This window comes from Bidens hawaiensis, unplaced genomic scaffold (genome assembly GCF_021521415.1).
Source record: "Bidens hawaiensis isolate Kalapana, Puna unplaced genomic scaffold, B.hawaiensis_p1.1 tig00002477_1, whole genome shotgun sequence".
Classification (NCBI taxonomy): domain Eukaryota; kingdom Viridiplantae; phylum Streptophyta; class Magnoliopsida; order Asterales; family Asteraceae; genus Bidens; species Bidens hawaiensis.
The window spans coordinates 1,622,826-1,642,519 of NW_027491136.1; the positions used below are offsets into that span (position 1 = coordinate 1,622,826).

The 19,694-nt window shown below is 35.3% G+C and overlaps 2 protein-coding genes and 1 pseudogene across 3 annotated transcripts; 2 read left to right on the forward strand and 1 right to left on the reverse strand.

The window, feature by feature from the left end:
- Positions 1-2,619: 2,619 nt before the first annotated feature.
- Positions 2,620-6,232, forward strand: LOC143619600 (LRR receptor-like serine/threonine-protein kinase FEI 2; annotated as a pseudogene). The gene is made up of 13 exons (XR_013151208.1): positions 2,620-2,740; positions 2,821-2,956; positions 3,103-3,174; positions 3,262-3,333; positions 3,439-3,510; positions 3,792-3,863; positions 3,937-4,008; positions 4,162-4,268; positions 4,382-4,549; positions 4,633-4,965; positions 5,384-5,638; positions 5,719-5,853; positions 5,954-6,232. The product of XR_013151208.1 is annotated as an LRR receptor-like serine/threonine-protein kinase FEI 2 (transcript).
- A 550-nt stretch (positions 6,233-6,782) lies between these two features.
- On the reverse strand, positions 6,783-8,040 carry LOC143619522 (uncharacterized). The gene is made up of 2 exons (XM_077091429.1): positions 7,418-8,040; positions 6,783-7,166 (listed from the first exon to the last, which is right to left on the reverse strand). The coding sequence occupies exons 1-2, from the start codon at positions 7,832-7,834 to the stop codon at positions 6,783-6,785; spliced, it is 801 nt and encodes a 266-aa protein (XP_076947544.1). The 5' UTR covers positions 7,835-8,040.
- On the forward strand, positions 7,933-19,411 carry LOC143619524 (protein NRT1/ PTR FAMILY 4.6-like). Its single transcript, XM_077091430.1, is given in 7 exon segments — positions 7,933-7,993; positions 10,933-10,937; positions 16,401-16,506; positions 16,591-16,808; positions 17,276-17,716; positions 18,409-19,373; positions 19,375-19,411. Coding segments are annotated over 7 exon segments (1,833 nt in total).
- The last annotated feature ends 283 nt before the right edge of the window (positions 19,412-19,694 follow it).

The window sequence follows — 19,694 nt, forward strand, 5'->3', positions numbered from 1 at the left end:
TTTTTATTATTATATGTTTATCTCGTTTCCAAGTTTATCTCATTTTATTTTAGTATAAGTTAGGATTGAAGGTTTATTGTTTAATAAGTTTTTGATTAAGTTTGAATTATAAGAACAGAGTTCTTGAAACCTATGGTTCAATTTATCGTCTTTGATTAATCATAAAGTGTCTTGAACCATTGATCGTTTTCAAAACTGCATCACAATACATGTTTTTCACATCTTTTGAATTATTTTAATATAACTTTTAGGTTTATAGAAATCGAATAGGCCTTAATTGAGTGGTGTGTGAATCACTTTTAGATTGAAACATTTTGATTGTACTGGTTCAGTCGGATAATTCACAAAGAATAACATATGAATATACGTTTTGAAACGCATAGAATGTAGACCAAAGACCTTTTTTATATAGGAGCAAACCATAACGATTCAATTGCTGGGCTGCTTACCCAATAGAAACCTTCAACAGAAGACTCCATCATGGTAACTTAGTTACCACTGACAACGTTTGTCATTGCTGCTTACACTCAATTGCCATTGTGACAATTGAGTACCCACTACTCAAACCACATTAGGCTGAGGGGTGTGGGGCTTCAACGGGGGGCGCTAGAGCCCCTCCGCTCGCGCCCCCAGGCGCTAACACCACACCACCGGGGCGCTAGCGGGGGGCGCTAACGGGGCACTAGCGTGAAAAACAATGCAGGCGTGAGCCGGGTTAGCGGCTGAAGAGAGAGAGAAACTTGCATTGGGTTTAGAAAAAGAGCCGTTAGGCTCTTAAATATTAAAAAAAAAATATTTTCTTAAACTATAAATATATACCTTTATAAAATATACTTCATTTCACAATTATACACCTTTCCTCCTAAAATCCTCTCAAAACTAACACAAAAAAAATGTCGTGGTACTCGTCTGATTCCAACTCCTCCGAAGAGGATGATTTGCTTCTTCATGTAGGGGGAGTTTTGACCGCAACCGTGGTGGATCTCTTGCAAAATCAAGCCCATCAACCTCGAGTCCCGAGAGTTAGAGCACCACCTCGTGATCGTGATCGATCGGGTGCTAACGATACTTTGATTAGGCATTATTTTAGCCCTCAACCGGTATGCGAGGAGTCGGATTTTCGAACTCGTTTCCGAATGAGCAGACAATTGTTCATGCGTATAGCAAGTGATTTAGAGGCACGGTATCCCTTTTTTCAACAAAGGGAGGATGCTAGGGGTCTCCCCGGTTTTACCTCTCTTCAAAAATGCACGGCTGCTATCCGTCAATTAGCGTACGGCATCTCGTCGGACGCTTGGGATGAGTATTTACAGATGTCGAAAAGGGTTGAACGTGAATCCCTTCATTTTTTCTGCCAAGGTAAAAAACATTAATTTTAGTTTTTATTAAATATTTATTACATCTTTTAATATATATTATATGTTTATAGATTATTTTATATACGTAGGAGTCATATCGATTTACTCTCGGAGATATCTGCGTAAACCTACAATGTATGACATCCAACGCATATATGAGGTGCACGCAGAAAAACATGGTTTTCCTGGGATGCTAGGTAACATCGATTGTACGCATGTTGGATGGGCTATGTGTCCAACGGCCTGGCGAGGTCAGTTCCACCGTGGTGATCATGAAGGGCCGACCCTTATACTTGAGGCGGCGGTGTCACAGGAATCTTTGGTTTTGGCATGCTTTTTTTGGTGTTGCTGGGTCAAATAACGACCTTAATGTTATCGATCAGTCACATTTGATCAACGACCTTGTCGACGGGGTTGAACCACCTCAATCTTTTGTTGCAACTGGAGAACTCTTCAAGTACGGGTACTATCTGGTCGATGGTATTTACAACGAATGGGCTTTGTTAGTTCAAGCTTTTACTGATCCAATCGCCGATAAACGGAAGTATTTTACGAAGAAGCAAGAGTCTGCTAGAAAAGATATTGAAAAAGCTTTTGGAGTTATGAAAAAACAATATTATGTGCTGGCGAACCCGATACGTTATTGGACTCGGGAGAGGATAATGGACGTCGTCTACACGTGTCTGATCCTACACAACATGACGTTAGAAGACGAGGGCAAAGCTATCTGCCAAAACTACCAAGGTGACATTCCGCCACAACCGTCCACAATCAGTGATCAACAAAGACTTCATAACATAGCAAATATCAAGAGCCGTGAGATACACGGGAATCTTCGACATGAGTTGGTTGAACATTTGTGGGCGAGGCGACCCGATGATCTTGTATTAGATTAATGTTATTATTAAGTATTATTGTTTGTTTAATTTTTAGTATGTTTTTTTTTGTAATTTGAATTTTAGATATTAATGTGTTTTTTTATTAATGTGTGTTTTTTTAATAATTTATGAGTTTTTTTAATAATACGTTGTTTGAATATATTTATAAAAAAATAAAAAAAAAATTTCACTGGAGCCCCTCCACACCAGGGGCCAGGGCTCCAACAACCCCCTTATCCAGTTTCTCTCTCTGCCACAGGTCATAATATTATTGGTTAAAGCCCCCACTAAACCCCACTAAAGCCCCCCACACCCCTCAGCCTTTTGCTTTAAATTTGAATCCTCTTTATTATAGCACACACACATTTGAACCTCTTTGACTCATGTCTCAACAACAACAACAAACCAGCAGTACCATGAATCTAATCATGATTTGGTTTTTTTCAGCTGTTTCCATTTCAACAACCCTTTTCAGCACTTGTTCTTTTGCTCTCACTCAAGATGGTAACATTCTTCTAACAAAAAGATTGTTCTTTTGACACTTTTTTGTATTAATAATATTGAATCTTTATTGTTTCTTTAAGGGCTAACTTTGCTGGAGCTGAAACAAAGTTTGAATGACACCAAGAATGTTTTGAGCAATTGGGTGGATAATGATGAAACCCCTTGTCAATGGACTGGTATCACTTGATACCCGAGTGACCAAAGAGTTTTAGCAATGTAAATCTATGACTTCTTGTTTCAAGTTTTTAACTTTTTTACTGCATATTTCAAGAAATATGAAAAGAGTAACAAAACCCTAATTTCAAGATTCTTTGTTCTTGCTAAAAGTTGTAAACTTTGATTTAAGTTTGGGGATTTTGCAGAAACTTGCCTTACATGGAGCTTGAAGGGTTTATATCTCCAAGCATTGGTGAACTCAGTAGATTACAGAGACTGTAAGTGTATTTTTGCATCTTTATTAGCTGCAATGATATAAGTGTGTTTTTGTCATTTGAAATAATGGTGTTCTTGTTTATTATCAGGGCACTTCACCAGAATAGATTACATGGTATAATTCCTAATGATATAAGTAAATGTGTTGAACTCAGAGCTGTGTAAGTCAAAGTGTGAAATCTGTATCTTGGTTATCAGCAATGTACAACGATTATTGCACATTTTACTGATATGCAATGCGGTGCAATGTGCTGGATCTTGTGTAGGTACTTGAGGGCTAATTTTCTTCAAGGCGGCATACCTTCAAATATAGGAAATCTTTCTCTTCTTAGTATACTGTAAGTTAGTTTCATTTTTTTAGATTGTGCATTCTTTTCATAATCGAAGTAACGTATTGCTGACTGAAATTTAAGAATTATATAAGTGGAAAATTCATTTATGTATAAATGTGGTTCGCCTACTAGGGTTTTGCCCATATGCAATTACAATTGATTTAGTGAAAGTCAAATAATGTGTTTATGTTATATGTTATACTTTCACCCATGACTCAAAACCGAAGAATATCAATAAAGATTTGTTTCTTCTGTAATTTGTATCCATAATTTCTCTCATTATTCAGGGATTTGTCAAGCAATACTTTGAGGGGAGCAATACCTTCATCTCTTGGTCATCTCATTCGTCTTCAATCCTTGTAAGTTAATTTGATAATCACATTGCTCTAAATTTGAAAAAAAAGAAACATTAATAATCACATTTACTTTCAGGAACTTATCCGCAAATTTTTTTTCGGGTGAAATTCCAAATTTTGGAGCACTAAGCAAGTTTGGAAACAACTCGTAAGCTCACTACTTTATATGACTTTAAAATACTATGTAGATGCATTTAGTCTTAAGTTGCCATCAACCATGTTATTTTATATTCTAGTATTATTCATAGCTTATTTACCTTTTTCAAAGATACTAATTTGAAATATGGGTCACTACTTGTAGGTTTATTGGTAATTTAGACCTTTGTGGCCAGCAAATTCACAAACCGTGCAAAACGTCATTGGGATTTCCTGCTGTCTTACCACATGCAGAAAGTGATGAAGCAGCAGGCAAGTTATTAATATGAAAAACGACTTTTTGTCCATTTAGCAATTAAATATAATAAAATTACTAGTGGGCAGAATCAGTCTTAACCGTTTATGATTTGTTTTAACTGTTACAGTGCCTAAAAGTTCGTCTCATTCAGTAAAAGGAGTATTTATCGGTGTTGTGGTCGCGTTGTGTGTAGCACTTGTGTTCTTTGTATCCTTGTTGGCTTGGTTGCTTACAAAGAAATCACGGGCTGCAAAACGATACATGGTTGTCAAGAAACAATTTCATCAGGAAACAAGTAAGGAAAGAAAAAAAAAGCTCACATTTTTAACTGTTTTAGTAAAGTTTATTAATTTATTAACTGATTTTATGAATTTATAGGCACACAACTTATAACATTCCATGGCGATCTTCCTTACCCTTCGAGTGAGATTATCGAGAAGCTCGAGTCTCTTAATGATGAGCATGTTGTTGGGTCTGGTGGGTTTGGGACCGTGTACCGGATGGTCATGAATGATTGTGCCACATTTGCTGTTAAAAGAGTTGACCGAAGACGAGAAAGTCAAGATCTAGCATTTGAACGGGAATTGGAAATATTGGGTAGTGTTAAGCATATTAATCTTGTTAATCTTCGAGGGTATTGTCGGTTTCCTGATTCAAAGCTTCTTATCTATGACTATGTGGCCAATGGTAGTCTTGAAAATTTCTTACACGGTAATCTTCATACTTTGACTTAGGGTGTCTATGAAAGCTAAAAAACCGATTGTTTGGTTTTATATTTTCGTGAAAAGCGAATTTTTGGTTCAGTTTTGCATGTAACTAAAACTGAAAAAACCGAACCGATTTTATGAATATTTGTTTTTAATTATGAATGCCAAGTAATTTATAAGAGTTTAGTAAATAGCGTAACCCAAATATTTTAGGTCCAAATGTATAATAATCAATTAAGAATTAGGCTCAAATTCATTATCCCCCCCCCCTTTTTTTTGACCCAAAATTTTGAGGTCAAATGGTAAAACTGAAAACAAAAATCTTAAACCGAACTTTCCAAATTTTTGGTTTTTGGTTCGGCTTGAGCCAAAACCGACCACTTTATATGTGTTTTAATGTTTCTATGAATTTGTGTTTTTAGAATGTCGGGATGGAGACCAAACGTTAAGTTGGACTGCTCGTTTGAAAGTAGCTTACGGTTCAGCTCGTGGATTGGCTTATTTGCACCATGATTGCAGTCCCAAAATACTTCACCAGGATATAAAATCGAGCAATATTCTTCTAGATGATAATCTCGAGCCTCGGGTTTCTGATTTTGGTCTTGCTAAGCTTTTGGTAGACGAGGAAGCCCATGTAACCACTGTCGTGGCCGGCACATTCGGGTATCTTGCACCAGGTTCGTCACTTTTTTCACCTTTTGCTGTCTTGCATCAAATCACAAATAATTTCATATTCCCCACCGGGTATGTAAAACAGAGTATTTACAAAGCGGGCGAGCCACTATGAAATCTGATGTTTATAGCTTTGGGGTTTTGTTGTTGGAGCTTATAACGGGAGAAACGACCAACCGATCCGACTTTTGTGAAACGGGGCCTAAATGTTGTTGGTTGGGTATGTATTTCTAACTTTTTTTTTATTATTATTTATTTATTTATTATAAAGGTTGAATATTTGAAAATGCAATAATTTGATTATGAATTTTATTAAACAGTTGAACACCCTGCGAAAGGAGAACCGGTTGGAAGATGTGGTGGACAATAGGTGCACCGATGCAGATGCAACGACTGTAGAAGCGGTTCTGGAGATTGCAGGGCGGTGCACCGAGGCAAACCCGGATGACAGGCCATCGATGCAAGAGGTCTTGCAGTTCATAGAACAAGAGGTTATGTCACCCTGCCCGAGTGACTTCTATGACTCACATTCAGATTATGCTTGATCATAATCAATCCGTTTATTTTCGTGACCCTTTCTAAATTAAGTAACTTCCCTGTGGCTGAGATTGTTTGTATATTATTGTTTTGGGAACTAAAGATTTTGTTAACCAGAAATGAATTTGAAATGAGTTTAAGAGCTTTTTAAATAAATTTGTGGCTAAAGTTGAGCTGGTGCTTCATTGTTTGTTGAATTGTTCTAACTGATTCAATATGTTAAGATGTCAACAAGCTTATATTATAAAAATGGTTGCATCATTTTCAGATGGCATCACTAAGATTCCACGTGTAGATCATAGTCTTAAATTAAGCAGCTCAGGCAGGCAGGCAGGATTATTCTGCATTTTTAAATAAAGAAGATTATGCAAATTATATACAACTATATGCATATATATTTCATCAGGCACAATTGTTTAGTAAACTATTATGGATCAAATTTATGTTTTCACATTAGTTATTTTATGTTTTCAATTTATATTAAAATTAAACAAACATTACACTCATGGTTAGATGGGAATGCAAATAGGTGCTAATTCATTTCTACATTATTCTTTTCTTGGGAAATTTCATGAAGAACATACAACAATAAAACTTACATAATGAGTTAACTCAATAAGACCAAAAACAAAATGATTGATCAAGTTCTTGGTCATCACTATTTATGATCTTTGGTGACATGTAACCGCTAGCCGCAGTTACAAACATCTTCCCCAAGTTATCTTCTTCATCCAAAGATTCATCAGTTTGATCATGATCAAACAAATAAGAGAAGTCACCCTGATCTAATAGACACTGCACCTCATCTGTATATTTCGGGCTGCTCGAGTCACTCATAACGTCCCCCACATTTAAGTTCTTGGATATATGTTCATCATTCAAACAATCTGCAACGGGTTCATGTTGGATCCGAAAAGATACACATTTGGTACTAGATGTATCAAAACTTCCCTTTTCTGTCTCTTGCTGAAGTAATTTGTCACTTAGATCAACAACCTAAACAATTATTTGAATGTAAAGATTAGATTTATTTATATCGACGAAAAATTCAAAATAACTAAAAAAATTGTATTGGTGAATGATTAAACTAACTAACAAATGACAATTGAAAAACATCAAAAGCTATCCTAATATTTAAAATAAAGATTATTTAATGACTACCAAACAAACTTAATGAAAGATAAATAATAAACCAAATATAGATAATAAACTTAGTTAACACTTTAAGATCAAGATTACATGACTACCTGTGATTTTAGTTTTTCCTTTTCTTGAAGTAGACTGTCATAATTTGCCTTGAGTTGGTTGTAACTTTCTTGGAGAGTATCATAGTCTTTTTCAAGCTGTTTGGTTCTCCACCTCGCACGGCGGTTTTGGAACCAGACCGCGATCTGTCTAGGCTGCAACCCAAGTTCTTTTGCTAGCCAAATCTTTCTTTCCGGCTTGAGTTTGTTTTCTGTCTTAAAACTTTTCTCCAAAAACTGAACTTGATCAGCTTTCAATCGTCTTTTCTTCTCGTGATGGTGAAAGTAATCGTCATATTCGTCATCCCCATTGTCTTCCTGATCGAATGTTTTATAAAACGCGTTTCTTGATCCATTTTTTTTATCTCCAAAACTAACCATTGATCTGGATCCTGATGGGATATCAATCAAGAACATCATGAACACAGTTTTGAGTTAGATCAAGTGTGATGACAAACGTCAACTCTATAGATTCTGGATAATTTGGATTTATAAAAAAGTAATCTTGTTATGGAAAGATGGGCTGTTTAAATCTTGTGGCGGAAGAAGCTGGTGATGATGATCTCGGTGATATGGGAGGTATGTGAACACCTGTTGGTCACACCCATCATAACAAAACTCCCCGTTGATCGTAGGGAAGTAAGCCGCGAATCAAAAGAAAGATGAACAGAAAAGAAGGAATATTATCCAAAAAGAGAGAGTACTGCAATTGTTGTTTATGTCTTTTTTAGTAAAAAGAATGAAATGGTGATAGGGCCAAGGCTCCAAGTAGTAATAGTATATAAGCCAACAGCAGTTGACTTGTTGATATGATTAATAATACTCTTGTCTCACTCAAATTGTATTACATAGTAATTAACATTTGGAATCTAATTTGGCATGAGCTAACACAATAGTTGCAGTCATGTAGATAAAGTTTTGTTCATAATGCTCTTAAGAGTGTGATGAGCACTCCACATCCTTCTGCAACACATTCTCTTAGTGATTACATCTGTGTATAAACAATGTCTTTTTACCTTTTTTCATTTTTAGAACAAGTTACCCACAATTAACTAATTCTACTCCTGAATGCATATCACTATCCGCAACGAGACTCGAACCCTCAACCTCATGAGGAGGGACATCACTATCAACCACACTGATACCACTAGGCCAGAAGCCCCTTTGTATATGCAATTTATCATCTTAAGTTTGACCTTATTATCCGCAACTTGTCATCATGAAATATTTACTTATTAGGAGCATTAATGTTTGTGTCTGTATTATCCTTTTGTTGCATGCATTGTTTCTATGCCCAATTGTGCCGTACGCACGATCTTCAACATTTGTCGGTTTACTTCATAGGGAGCTTTGTCTTTTCGTGCGCCTTGGCTAGAAATAAGATGTGGGGTTGGCCGTTTAGACTTCCTTTTGCTAGCATGCTTAGAGGACTATATTGATAACACCCCCCCCCCCCTCCCCCTCCCAAAAAAAAAAACAAACTCTTTCTAAGTTAGGGGATGAACCTTTGCCTTTTTTGTATCTTTAGATGATTAGCAATACCACCTTGATTATTCATGCGTAACGAGAAGAAGAACATGCAGAGTAAGCATGCGACAACATTCACTATTGCGGATTGAGATTCATCAAAGTCGCAACTCAGCTACGACTTTCATGAAAGCTTTTGGGACCTCCCCCAAGCGAATTACCTACCTCTACAATTAATTAATATAACCACCTAGAAATCTAACCACCACCTAAAGATTAAAAAAAAATCGGTTTGTCAAAAGACAGATATCATAAACACCGATATTATTCTTTAATTTGAACCGATTACATACACAGCGGAAGATATCAATCAGAAGCAACAAGATCACCAATCCAATGATCTAATCTCTCTAAACCAATCTAGCAAACTAACGATTCAATAACATCATGAACCTGACTCTAGATTACAGTTTGAGAGAACCAAAGACAAGAAACTTGATAATATGTGAGTATGCACTCGTTTTTATATGGCCTTGGGAAAACAAAAGTTAATTTGTTATAACTTCTTGTAACAACTTGAAAGGCCTTTCACTTTTAACCTGCTCCAAGACTCTAGCCCAAAGTCCTCTATCCAGCCCATCAAAGCAAACCGAATGTCCATAAAGTCTAGCAGCCCAAAACTCCAACAATATGTCACCAACAAAAAAAGAGTTATAATACATCAAATAATCATTTAATATTATTGAATTGAAACAAATAAAATATTACCACTTAATATTTCAACACAGCTCCATGCTTTTTTAAGGAGTAGGCTCATGACAAGACTCTTCAGATAGAAAGTCGATACCTTTCGAACAATGATGTTGAGACAATACACTTAACCGATAATGGTTTGTTCCCAACACATATCGAATTAAGCAAGTTCAGGTCTTGGGGAATACATTATCAAGCCCTCAGGCACACAACCCATCCTACTTTCCAAGACATTTCTTTAAAGATGTCTCAACCACTAAGATCTCATATGCTTAATACAAATAATACAATAATGATGGAACATGGAACGACAAAGAGTGCACTAATAATCCACCTAGAGCTTTTGCAATTAATTGTTTAACTACCCGTTTGTTTGTCGCATATTTGTTCTCCTTTTCCGAATCTCATGTTTCCTGTTTCTTGCACCAATCATACAAACCACCATAAAGATTATGAAATACAAGTAAATATATATATTGCAGTCCCACATCTCCAAGTGCTTTATGGTGATGGCATTCTCCAAAAGCTAGCTTTCAAAAAGGATATTATTGAATTTAGTATTAGTAGTCATAAGCAAAGATGGACTTTAGTTTTGTCACTTTGTGTATATACCCAATTGGCCCAATAATAAACAAATTTTGCAAGCACAATACAAAGAAAGAGCTATTAAAAGCCCAAGTCAAAGTTAGGCTCATATTTACCGGTAACAATTAGTGAACCTTTATAAATATATATATTTACCGGTGGTAACCATTAGTGGACCTTCTAAACTGTTCTTAAAGCAATCCATAGTGTTATGGGCGAGCGTGCTCCCGCTAGCCTTTTTACTCCATACTCCCACAGAACCGTTTGTTAACGGGTTTGGGCGATTTGGTTGTTAATTTCGTCCTTTTGGGTCTGGATCATATATGCTAAATGTCAATTTGGTTGTGTTTATAGTATTAAAAAGGTTATGATGCATCATTACCAACCGTGACAGGAGTTTTTGTTGTCCCCTAGTGAATTCTAGTTGGAACATATGAGTTAGTGCCTAGTGGGCATTTTTAGTCACCAAAAGCCAAAAGGTGAGGTTGAAGATAGGAATTCACGTGACCACTATCTTCTCTATTTATACACAAATGTTCCAAATTTGAAACTGAGAAATAATAAATTATATCTACTAAAAATTTTATAAGTTGAAGTCCAACAGAAACTTTATATATAATAACAAGAGTTGTTGGGTGTTTGGTATTGCATTTTATGAGTGATTATGAGTTTTTAAATATCATTTGACTCCAAATATATCATGTTAAATGTAGCAAAGGTAAGAATAATATCATGTTAAATATAACAAAGGTAAGTTAATGATGCTCTAAATCAGATACATTCTCAAGACGAATTTTTAAATATCATTTCACGCAATAAATATGTTACACATTTGCTAAGATTAACAATTCATTTATTGCGTGAAAAAATTCGTTGTCACATGTAACATATTTGTTAGTTTGTGATGCTACTTAGATACGATGACGATATGGAATAATAGCCATGTAACATGAAAAACCTTAAAGAGAATTCTTCATTAATGCGGTGTACTACGAATGGTCCATTGACCAAGCCCATGGGTGGCTGGGAACAAGTAACCACTGGTCCAAAAACATATTGGGAAGGTACAAAAGTGACTTCATAGAGACAAGTCCACAACACTAGAACCTTACATGACAACATTGTATGATGCGAAAAAACTTATAATTCATAAGATTGAGATAGATATATTACAGTTTCTCGAACATCGTCCACACTATATGGATTTTTCATGATCATGTTCCCCACTATTTTAGGGAAATAGTACGCCTTAATGAATTGTTTGGTAATGACTAGACTGCAAACTGAAAATAACCTAGTAGCATCCCCCTTACCATCAATGGTGCCCATGAATGCCCCTCATGAGAAGGAGATATGATTACGATTGCAATATAACGAGAACTGAGATCACATGATATGGTCGGTGTAAAGTAGTGGAAAACGAATAATGTGTATTGCATTTCATCATTTTATCCTGTGCCACGTTATCCGGATATGATGCGAAGGAGTGTGGTAACGGTTTTGTCCGTTGCAAATAGTCATATTTCTAGTAGAACTATGTTGGTTTACCCATTTAGGTGGATCGGTATTTAGGTAGATGCTCTTAAAACCACTATTGATGATGTTCTAAACTTTCTGTCTTCAGTCTCTTTTTCATGAAACCTTCTGTCACCCATCCAAAAATCACATTTACAATGCCCATGATGAAGTTCAAGAGGTTTATTTAACATTGGCTAGCTTTAGGTCTTTACTTATTACTTTTATGTGGACCAAAGTGAGAGAATATACAAGGAACACGAGATAATTCAGAGAGTTATCAATTCATATTCATATCATGCTAATGAAAGTACTTGTGGCTAATTAGTAATTATATAGCAATACAAAGCAAATGCATGCACTTAAAAGGAAATTAACTGAATAAACTACCACACTACTTAAAACTATAAATATGACCTTTTTTTCGACCAACAAAATATCATAAATAAATAACCGTTACAAGCAAGATGCTAGCAACAAAAACACCCGAGATAAAGAATCCCTTGCACCATTACAACATATTTCAATTAAAACTACACCTTTTCCACGTTAGACCCGGCCACTTTGATTTATTTCGAACCCATAAGAAGCTCAACGCTTTAATCTTGGCAATCACACTATTTAGTTGCAAAAGCTTCCTAACAAAAAACAACAATTGTGGTAAGACAAGCCGTGTAAAAAGCCTTCGCTTTTCATTTTGGCATAAAGGAGAACTTGTGTAACTCTAACAAGTCACGAGTTGAGAATGCAAATATTGGCGCTACCTTGCACCAATCGGCTATTACACTCCAAAGACTTTGACTGAGTTTAAGAGAATGCAAATTTGTTACTTCTCTATGTGCATATAAGACTTTTAAGTGCCGGTGAATCTCTATCATGTTTTGTTTTTATATCCTTGAAACGAAAGGTGAACTACAAGAGAGAAAGGAAGTGAGTTTGAGAGACTATACGTTAACATGTGGTCACTCCCACGTAAAGATATGTGGAACAGGAGAAGGATTTTTCATTCCTTAGCTGGAAAGATATGTGGCCATGACAGACGAAGGAAGGTTAGAATGCCAACATGCGCCATTATTCAATTCATCCGACCCAATAGTACCCGTTTGGGGAACGTTCAATGCCTAAGCCACTGAATGGATAAGTCGCTATAATCCCTAAAACGGACTATTGGGTTATGAACGGTTATTTTACTAGAGGTGCATAATCTACCATTGTGTTAAACCTGTTGAAGCATATACTCGAGAGGTGGATGCAGCGCGAATAATTTAAAATTTTAGGTATGATTGAATAATTGGATAATCTTATTATCGGAATGACGTGTTTTTATCAAAATTAATTTTTATTCTTATTGAATCTAATTACTATTAAATATATTTAAAAATCTAAGTTAATAATTATTAGTAATATTATTAAATATACTTAATTAAATTATGAGGGATTTAACCAAATTGGTTTACTTGGAGACTTGAACAGCAGAAACACAAACTTTAAAACGATGCCTTGGAAAAAGCTGCATAGAACCATATTCGAACTTTTTCTAAGTGTTTAACAAAATCACTTGAGGAACATTCATATTAGAGCCTTTATAGTTTATATACATACTTTCTATAAATATGAAAGAAAAATAAAAGAAACAACTAAAACATGTATATTGAATTTTCTATAATAATAAAAAAAAATTGAAAACTAAAGTAAACCTCTATATCTAGAAGTTTATATTGTACTCATATAATTTGTAGAACAGTAACCAAGTTTCAAAAATATTTTAATTAGGTCACTCAAATTAAAAATTGTTCTAATTAAGTTGTTCAACTTTTATATTTTATTAAATTATAGGTTGTTACATGTTTTTTTAATCATGCTCTATTTTTCTTTCAATAAGGAAATCTTTATATATATCTTTTTTTTATGTTAATGTAGAGTGGTAACGTTGATTTTATGTTTTTAAAAATAGCGTTTTTTAGACGCACAAAAAATCCGGGATTTGGAGATATAGTAACCCGATTTGGAGAAAAAAGAAATGAATGAGTGACCTAATTGAAACACTTTTGAAACTTGATTACTATTTTTTGACAATTTGTCTTTCTGAAACAACCATTTGTGTAATTAACTTTAGACTTAGTAGTATTTTAATGGGAAAGTGAATACGGTGCTGTCATGCGTGTAAGTTTAGCCGCAAAACTCATCAAAACTACGTAGTTTTGATTAAAATAGTCAAAATTTAATTTTTTACCTTAATCCCTGTCATCTATTTCTTAACAGCCTGATCTCCCTTCCACCCACCGTCTCCCAAGGCTTAGATCTGCAATTAACGCAATCCTTAAATCAAAACTTTATTTTGACCCATGTCATCTATGTCTTTCTTTGCTTTTCTTTAGCATCAGGATCTCGGGTTTAGACCGAATACCCTTTTGTATCAATATCATTTGTTAGATTTGTTTTAAAATCTGTTAACTGTGTGTGTTCGTGTGTTCAGGTGTTGTATCCACAAAATTAGAATACTAATATCCAATTGCCGTACAACTCATTATTATTATTAAATTAAAATAGTAATAAAACACAAAGTGGGGAATTCATGAATAATTACGGGAATGAACTTTTTGAGTGAATTGCTTAAACAAATAAGTCCATATGCAATAACAGATTCAGTTGGGAAGCATATGATACAATCATTAGGGAAGGATACAAATCAATTTTAAAATTGACTGATTGTTAACCATCATTGTGATACTAAAGCAAAAAAACTTAAAAAACCTTTCGGATTAAAGCCTTGGGAGATGGTGGGTGGAAGGAAGATCTGGCTGTTAAGGAATAGATGATAGAATATAGATGGTAGGGGTTAGAGTAAAAAAAAATAAATTTGGACTATTTTTAATCAAAACTACGTAGTTTTGATGAGTTTTGCGTCTAAGCTTACACGCATGACAGCACCGTATTCACTTTCCCCTATTTTAATTTAACAAATAAATGTATAATGACAAAAAAGTTGCTTTTTAATATCTCGCTGGATTACCATTAGACTATGTGTTGTGCTTTAACTAAAAAGTGCAAAACGCTCTACCATGTTATTATCACGTAGGCATTAAGCTTTAACATTTTTTTTGAATGACAATTTGAATCATTGACGGGCCATCGACAAGTTCATCTCTGTTCTTCAAGTACCATAGTCCCCCCTCAAGAGACAACCCACCATAAGTTAGAAAACCCCCTGCCCAACCTGGAACCCCTATTTTGTCATAAGTGGGTATGAGTGTATGACCTCCACTTTTAAATCTCAACAACTTGGACTTGGGATCATTGGCGTAGTGGGCTTTAACAAACCCACTTTAATAAGATCGTTGCGGTTTCAATAAAAAACAAGTATAAGAATTTTTTTTATAAAAGTGTGTGATCAGTTAGTTGGTTTGGGGGTGGATCCATATTAGGGAATTATACGGAAAACGGGTATCCTCGGAAATCTGAGAGTCGTGAAATACTTTCAGATCCAAATTATTTGTGGTTCCCAAATATCTTGACCGGATAAAATTCAGATTGAGGGCAAGAAATGAGTATGGATTTGAGAGTTTTGTGAACCAGAGAGTTTATCGTATGATCAAGCGATGGTAATTAAGGGTCATATCATATTTTGAATTTCAAATAATCAAAATACGCTCCTGATTTTGACAAATAAAATACTTATGAAATTTCTAATGCATTTTTAATATAACTACATACGTCAAAATAAAAAATTTTCAAACTGGCATGCCAGGGGTTGCCGTCCCTTGGACCTTGCTATCAGCGGCGCTGCCCCCGGACCCATGCCATGGGGGCGTAGCCCCTTAGAACCCTCATTGCTTTGGGGCTTTGCGCCTAAGTACCAATATGATTATAAATTATACTAAGATTAAATAAGTGTGCACACACACCCAATTTATTTAATTTCATATTAAAATTAACTTGATCAACAAGGTAATCCCCATTTATACTAAAATCACTAACATCCCACCTCATTGATATAATTTAGCTTTTAATGGGTTGGCGCCCATGGGTTTAACGCTCAACTTTCACAAGCTCGTTTTTATGTTTGACAATGATATGGCTTCGGCACATGTGGGTTTAAGGCCAACAACGGGTAGCCTTAGTAAGACATCAACTTTTTTTATAACCATCATTTATCTATTAACTTGATTAAGCAATCCTATGAGTATATCATTATCATCTTTAACACTATTTCTAGAGACTACTATTTTGACGCACTTATAGCACTACCGTTCAGTCACTAACTAGTGGCTGAATCATACCCTAATTGGAAATTAAGTGATCAAGTTTTCTTCTCCCCAAAATAATACTTATAAATAATAACAACAATAAAAAATGTTTAACAATATTAATAGTAACAAAAGGTAAGCCATTTGGTTAAAACATTAGAGGATGCAATCACTTTCAAGATGTCTATGGTCTAGACCATTCGATCCAGGTGGGTTGTATAATGCCATGTATAAATAGGATGACATGCATCATCCTCTCACCACATAAAACATTGTAACACAACATTATTCTGTAGAGAAAGATCATCCCAAGTTTTCACAACAACATGGTACCTCTTATTTATGATTTCTCTTTAATACTAAATAAATAACTTGCTTATATCGTAACATTGTTATTCTGGTTTGTGATGATATTGTAGGATGAAGAATGCCAAATAAGCAAATCCAACAGGTATGTTAGTTGGAGAAACAAACCAGCTGTAGAAGGTCAACATGGTGGCACACTTGCAGCATCTTTTGTCTTGGGTAATTATGTCAACTCTTATGTTCAAATAGTCATATTGTTTAGTATACAAATTAGTTGATTTTATAATTTTTTTTTTCCAATAGTTGTGGAGGTACTTGAGAACTTAGCATATCTGGCTAATGCAAGCAACCTTGTGCTCTATCTATCAAAATTCATGCACTATTCTCCATCAAGTTGTTCAAACATTGTGAGCAATTTCATGGGCACATCTTTCTTTCTTGCTATCCTTGGTGGCTTCTTAGCCGATGCTTTCTTTACAACCTATTCCATCTATCTTATAAGCGCTACAATTGAACTTACGGTACGTAACAAACTTTTATATATGAAGTTTTCTCGTGTTTAAATTTAAACAGCTTATGTTAATTAAGTCAATTCATCATGGATACTAACATATTTATGTTTTCTTTTTCTTTTCTTATTAGTTGCACTTATATTACTAGCGAGGAACATATATTCACAATGCACGTTCAATACATGTAAATATAGAATTATAAGAATCGCATAATACACTTCAGGTAGTGCTTTCCAATATACTGGGAGACATAGTAGGGTAGGTGATTACATAACCACCTTATACATTACAAATAAAGCAAAAGACACAAATGTTTATGTGATTATTGCAGTTCTTTGCTTAAAGTTGATTATGTATTAAACGACACTCTTTAACAAATCCTACTGTATACTAAATCTGAATTTCTTCGAGCTTGTAACTACTCAAAAATGTGATTAACAAAATTATAAGTGAACTGATTTTGACTATTCAAACAGGGCCTTATAATACTCACAACACAAGCCCACAAACATTCTTTGAAACCAGAAAGTTGTTTATCAGCCAACAGGAATGATAAATGTGAAGAACTTGAAGGAGGCAAGGAAGTGTTTTTCTTCATAGGATTATATTTAGTGGCATTGGGTGTTGGAGGCATCAAAGGATCACTTCCCCCTCACGGGGCTGAACAATTTGATGAAGAAACCACTCAAGGAAGAAAACAAAGATCATCATTTTTCAATTATTATGTATTTTGTCTCGCTTTCGGTGCACTTATCGCGGTCACCTTTGCAGTGTGGGTTGAGGATAATAAAGGATGGCATTGGGGTTTTGGTATTTCCACCTTGGCAATATTGATCTCTATACCTATATTTCTTCTTGGTTCCACTGTCTACAAGATCAAAGTTCCCAATGGAAGTCCTATAACAACCATATGCAAGGTAGTTTTTGCCGCATAGCGGAAGCAAGAGTAACATATAAATAGTTTCTCAATAAACTTTATATAAAAACTGAATAATTCAATCAATACAAGAGGTGCCTTTTCATAGGGATTTTCGAAATTTGGTAGGTTTGCCAAGTTCTCAAAATGACAACTGACAGTTAAAACCATAGATAGACGTACAAATTATGCTTACACGTATGGTTCTTGTGGTTTATCCAAATTTCGGATTGTAACATACTTTTGAAAAATTACATTTTCAAAAAAGCAACACATTTAGTCCCAACTCATAATTTTATTCTATTAAATAGGTGTGAAATTACCACTCTACCCTTATATTAAAAAAAAACAAAATAAATCATGTGAATTATTATAAATCATTGATTTACATGTTTTAGGCTAAAAAAGCAAAGTACAAAAGAAATATGAAATTGTAGAAAAATCTTGATTTATGAAATCTAGGCTTTAAATCAAGGAATTCGGGTCTCACAGCTTGGCCATGATCCAGCTCATCGAGACCTTTTCGTCTACGCCATAGCCCAAGTTATACCATTTGAAGTTTGGGCATTGCCTGCCCTGTTGACCTGTCGAACTAAGAGTCCGCAAACTATTGGATCAACTCCTCATCACTTTTGAAACTTACTGGATAATAAATGCATTCAATTTCTATTTCTAATAAGTTATTTGCACCAGGTACTTGCTGCAGCTATCTTCAACACATTTTCAAGTAATGCAAGAAATGCAGCAGTTAGCACAAATCCATCATCACCCACATCAAATCTAACACAACACAAGGAACAAGAAGAAGAAGCTAAACTAAAACAGAACATAACCGAAGATCTCGCCTTTCTCAACAGAGCAGTTATGAACAAGTCAACCTTTCCACCATTTAAGGTCAATGTCAAGCAAGTGGAAGAAGTTAAAATTGTTTTCAAAATTTTCCCAGTATTCATATCAACCATAATGCTCAACTGCTGTCTCGCGCAGCTCTCAACCTTCTCGGTCCAACAAGCAGCCACAATGAACACTAAACTCCGGTCGTTACGGGTCCCACCCGCTTCACTTCCTGTATTCCCAGTTATTTTCATCATGCTACTTGCACCAATGTATAACCATATTGTAATCCCACTTGCAAGAAAAATAACCAAAACCGAAACAGGTATAACCCATTTACAACGAATAGGGACCGGGCTAGTCTTATCCATCATAGCCATGGCGGTTGCAGCCTTAGTGGAAATCAAACGAAAACGAGTGGCTAACCAAACCGGTCTAACAAACTCCACTGAGCCACTTCCAGTCACTTTCCTTTGGGTTTCCTTGCAGTACTTGTTTCTCGGGTCGGCTGATCTTTTTAGCTTAGCTGGCATGATGGACTTCTTTTTCACCGAGGCGCCATTTAGCATGAGATCACTGGCTACATCGCTCTCGTGGGTCTCATTAGCCATGGGTTATTATCTTAGCTCAGTGTTGGTTTCTGTTGTGAACCATGTTACTGGCACATTCCGTCACACGCCGTGGCTCTATGGAAGTAACTTGAATCATTATCATCTTGAGAGGTTTTACTGGTTAATGTGTGTATTAAGTGGTTTGAACTTTATTGTGTATCTCATTTGGGCTAAATCATATAAGTAAGGGTCAAAAGTCAACGGTGGCTGTTCAAGACACACGAATGCTGTGCAAATCATCAGGAGTTTAGTAGTTAGAGGTGTGCATGAGCCTGTAAGAGTTTGCATGAGTCAGTTAAGGTCGGTTTCAATGGTAAATGTTAGGGTGTGCATGAGTCAGTTAGGGTCGGTGTTACTGGTTAATGTGTGTACTAAGTGGTTTTAAGTTGATGTATGTTGTTTTCTTTAATACTATTTCTTTTGTTTTAAAAATATACGCATGCTGTGTCTGAAGAACATCACATATTTTGAATAGCTAGGTGTATAAACTATAATCAGTTCTCTTTGATTAATTCAGTTATATCACACACCAAT

Excerpts from the sequence above, each read along its gene's own strand:
- LOC143619522 (XM_077091429.1), bottom strand. The coding sequence starts at position 7,834 with ATGATGTTCTTGATTGATATCCCATCAGGATCCAGATCAATGGTTAGT. Across the intron at positions 7,167-7,417 it reads AGGAAAAACTAAAATCACAG|GTTGTTGATCTAAGTGACAA; the intron begins GTAGTCATGTAA and ends ATAATTGTTTAG.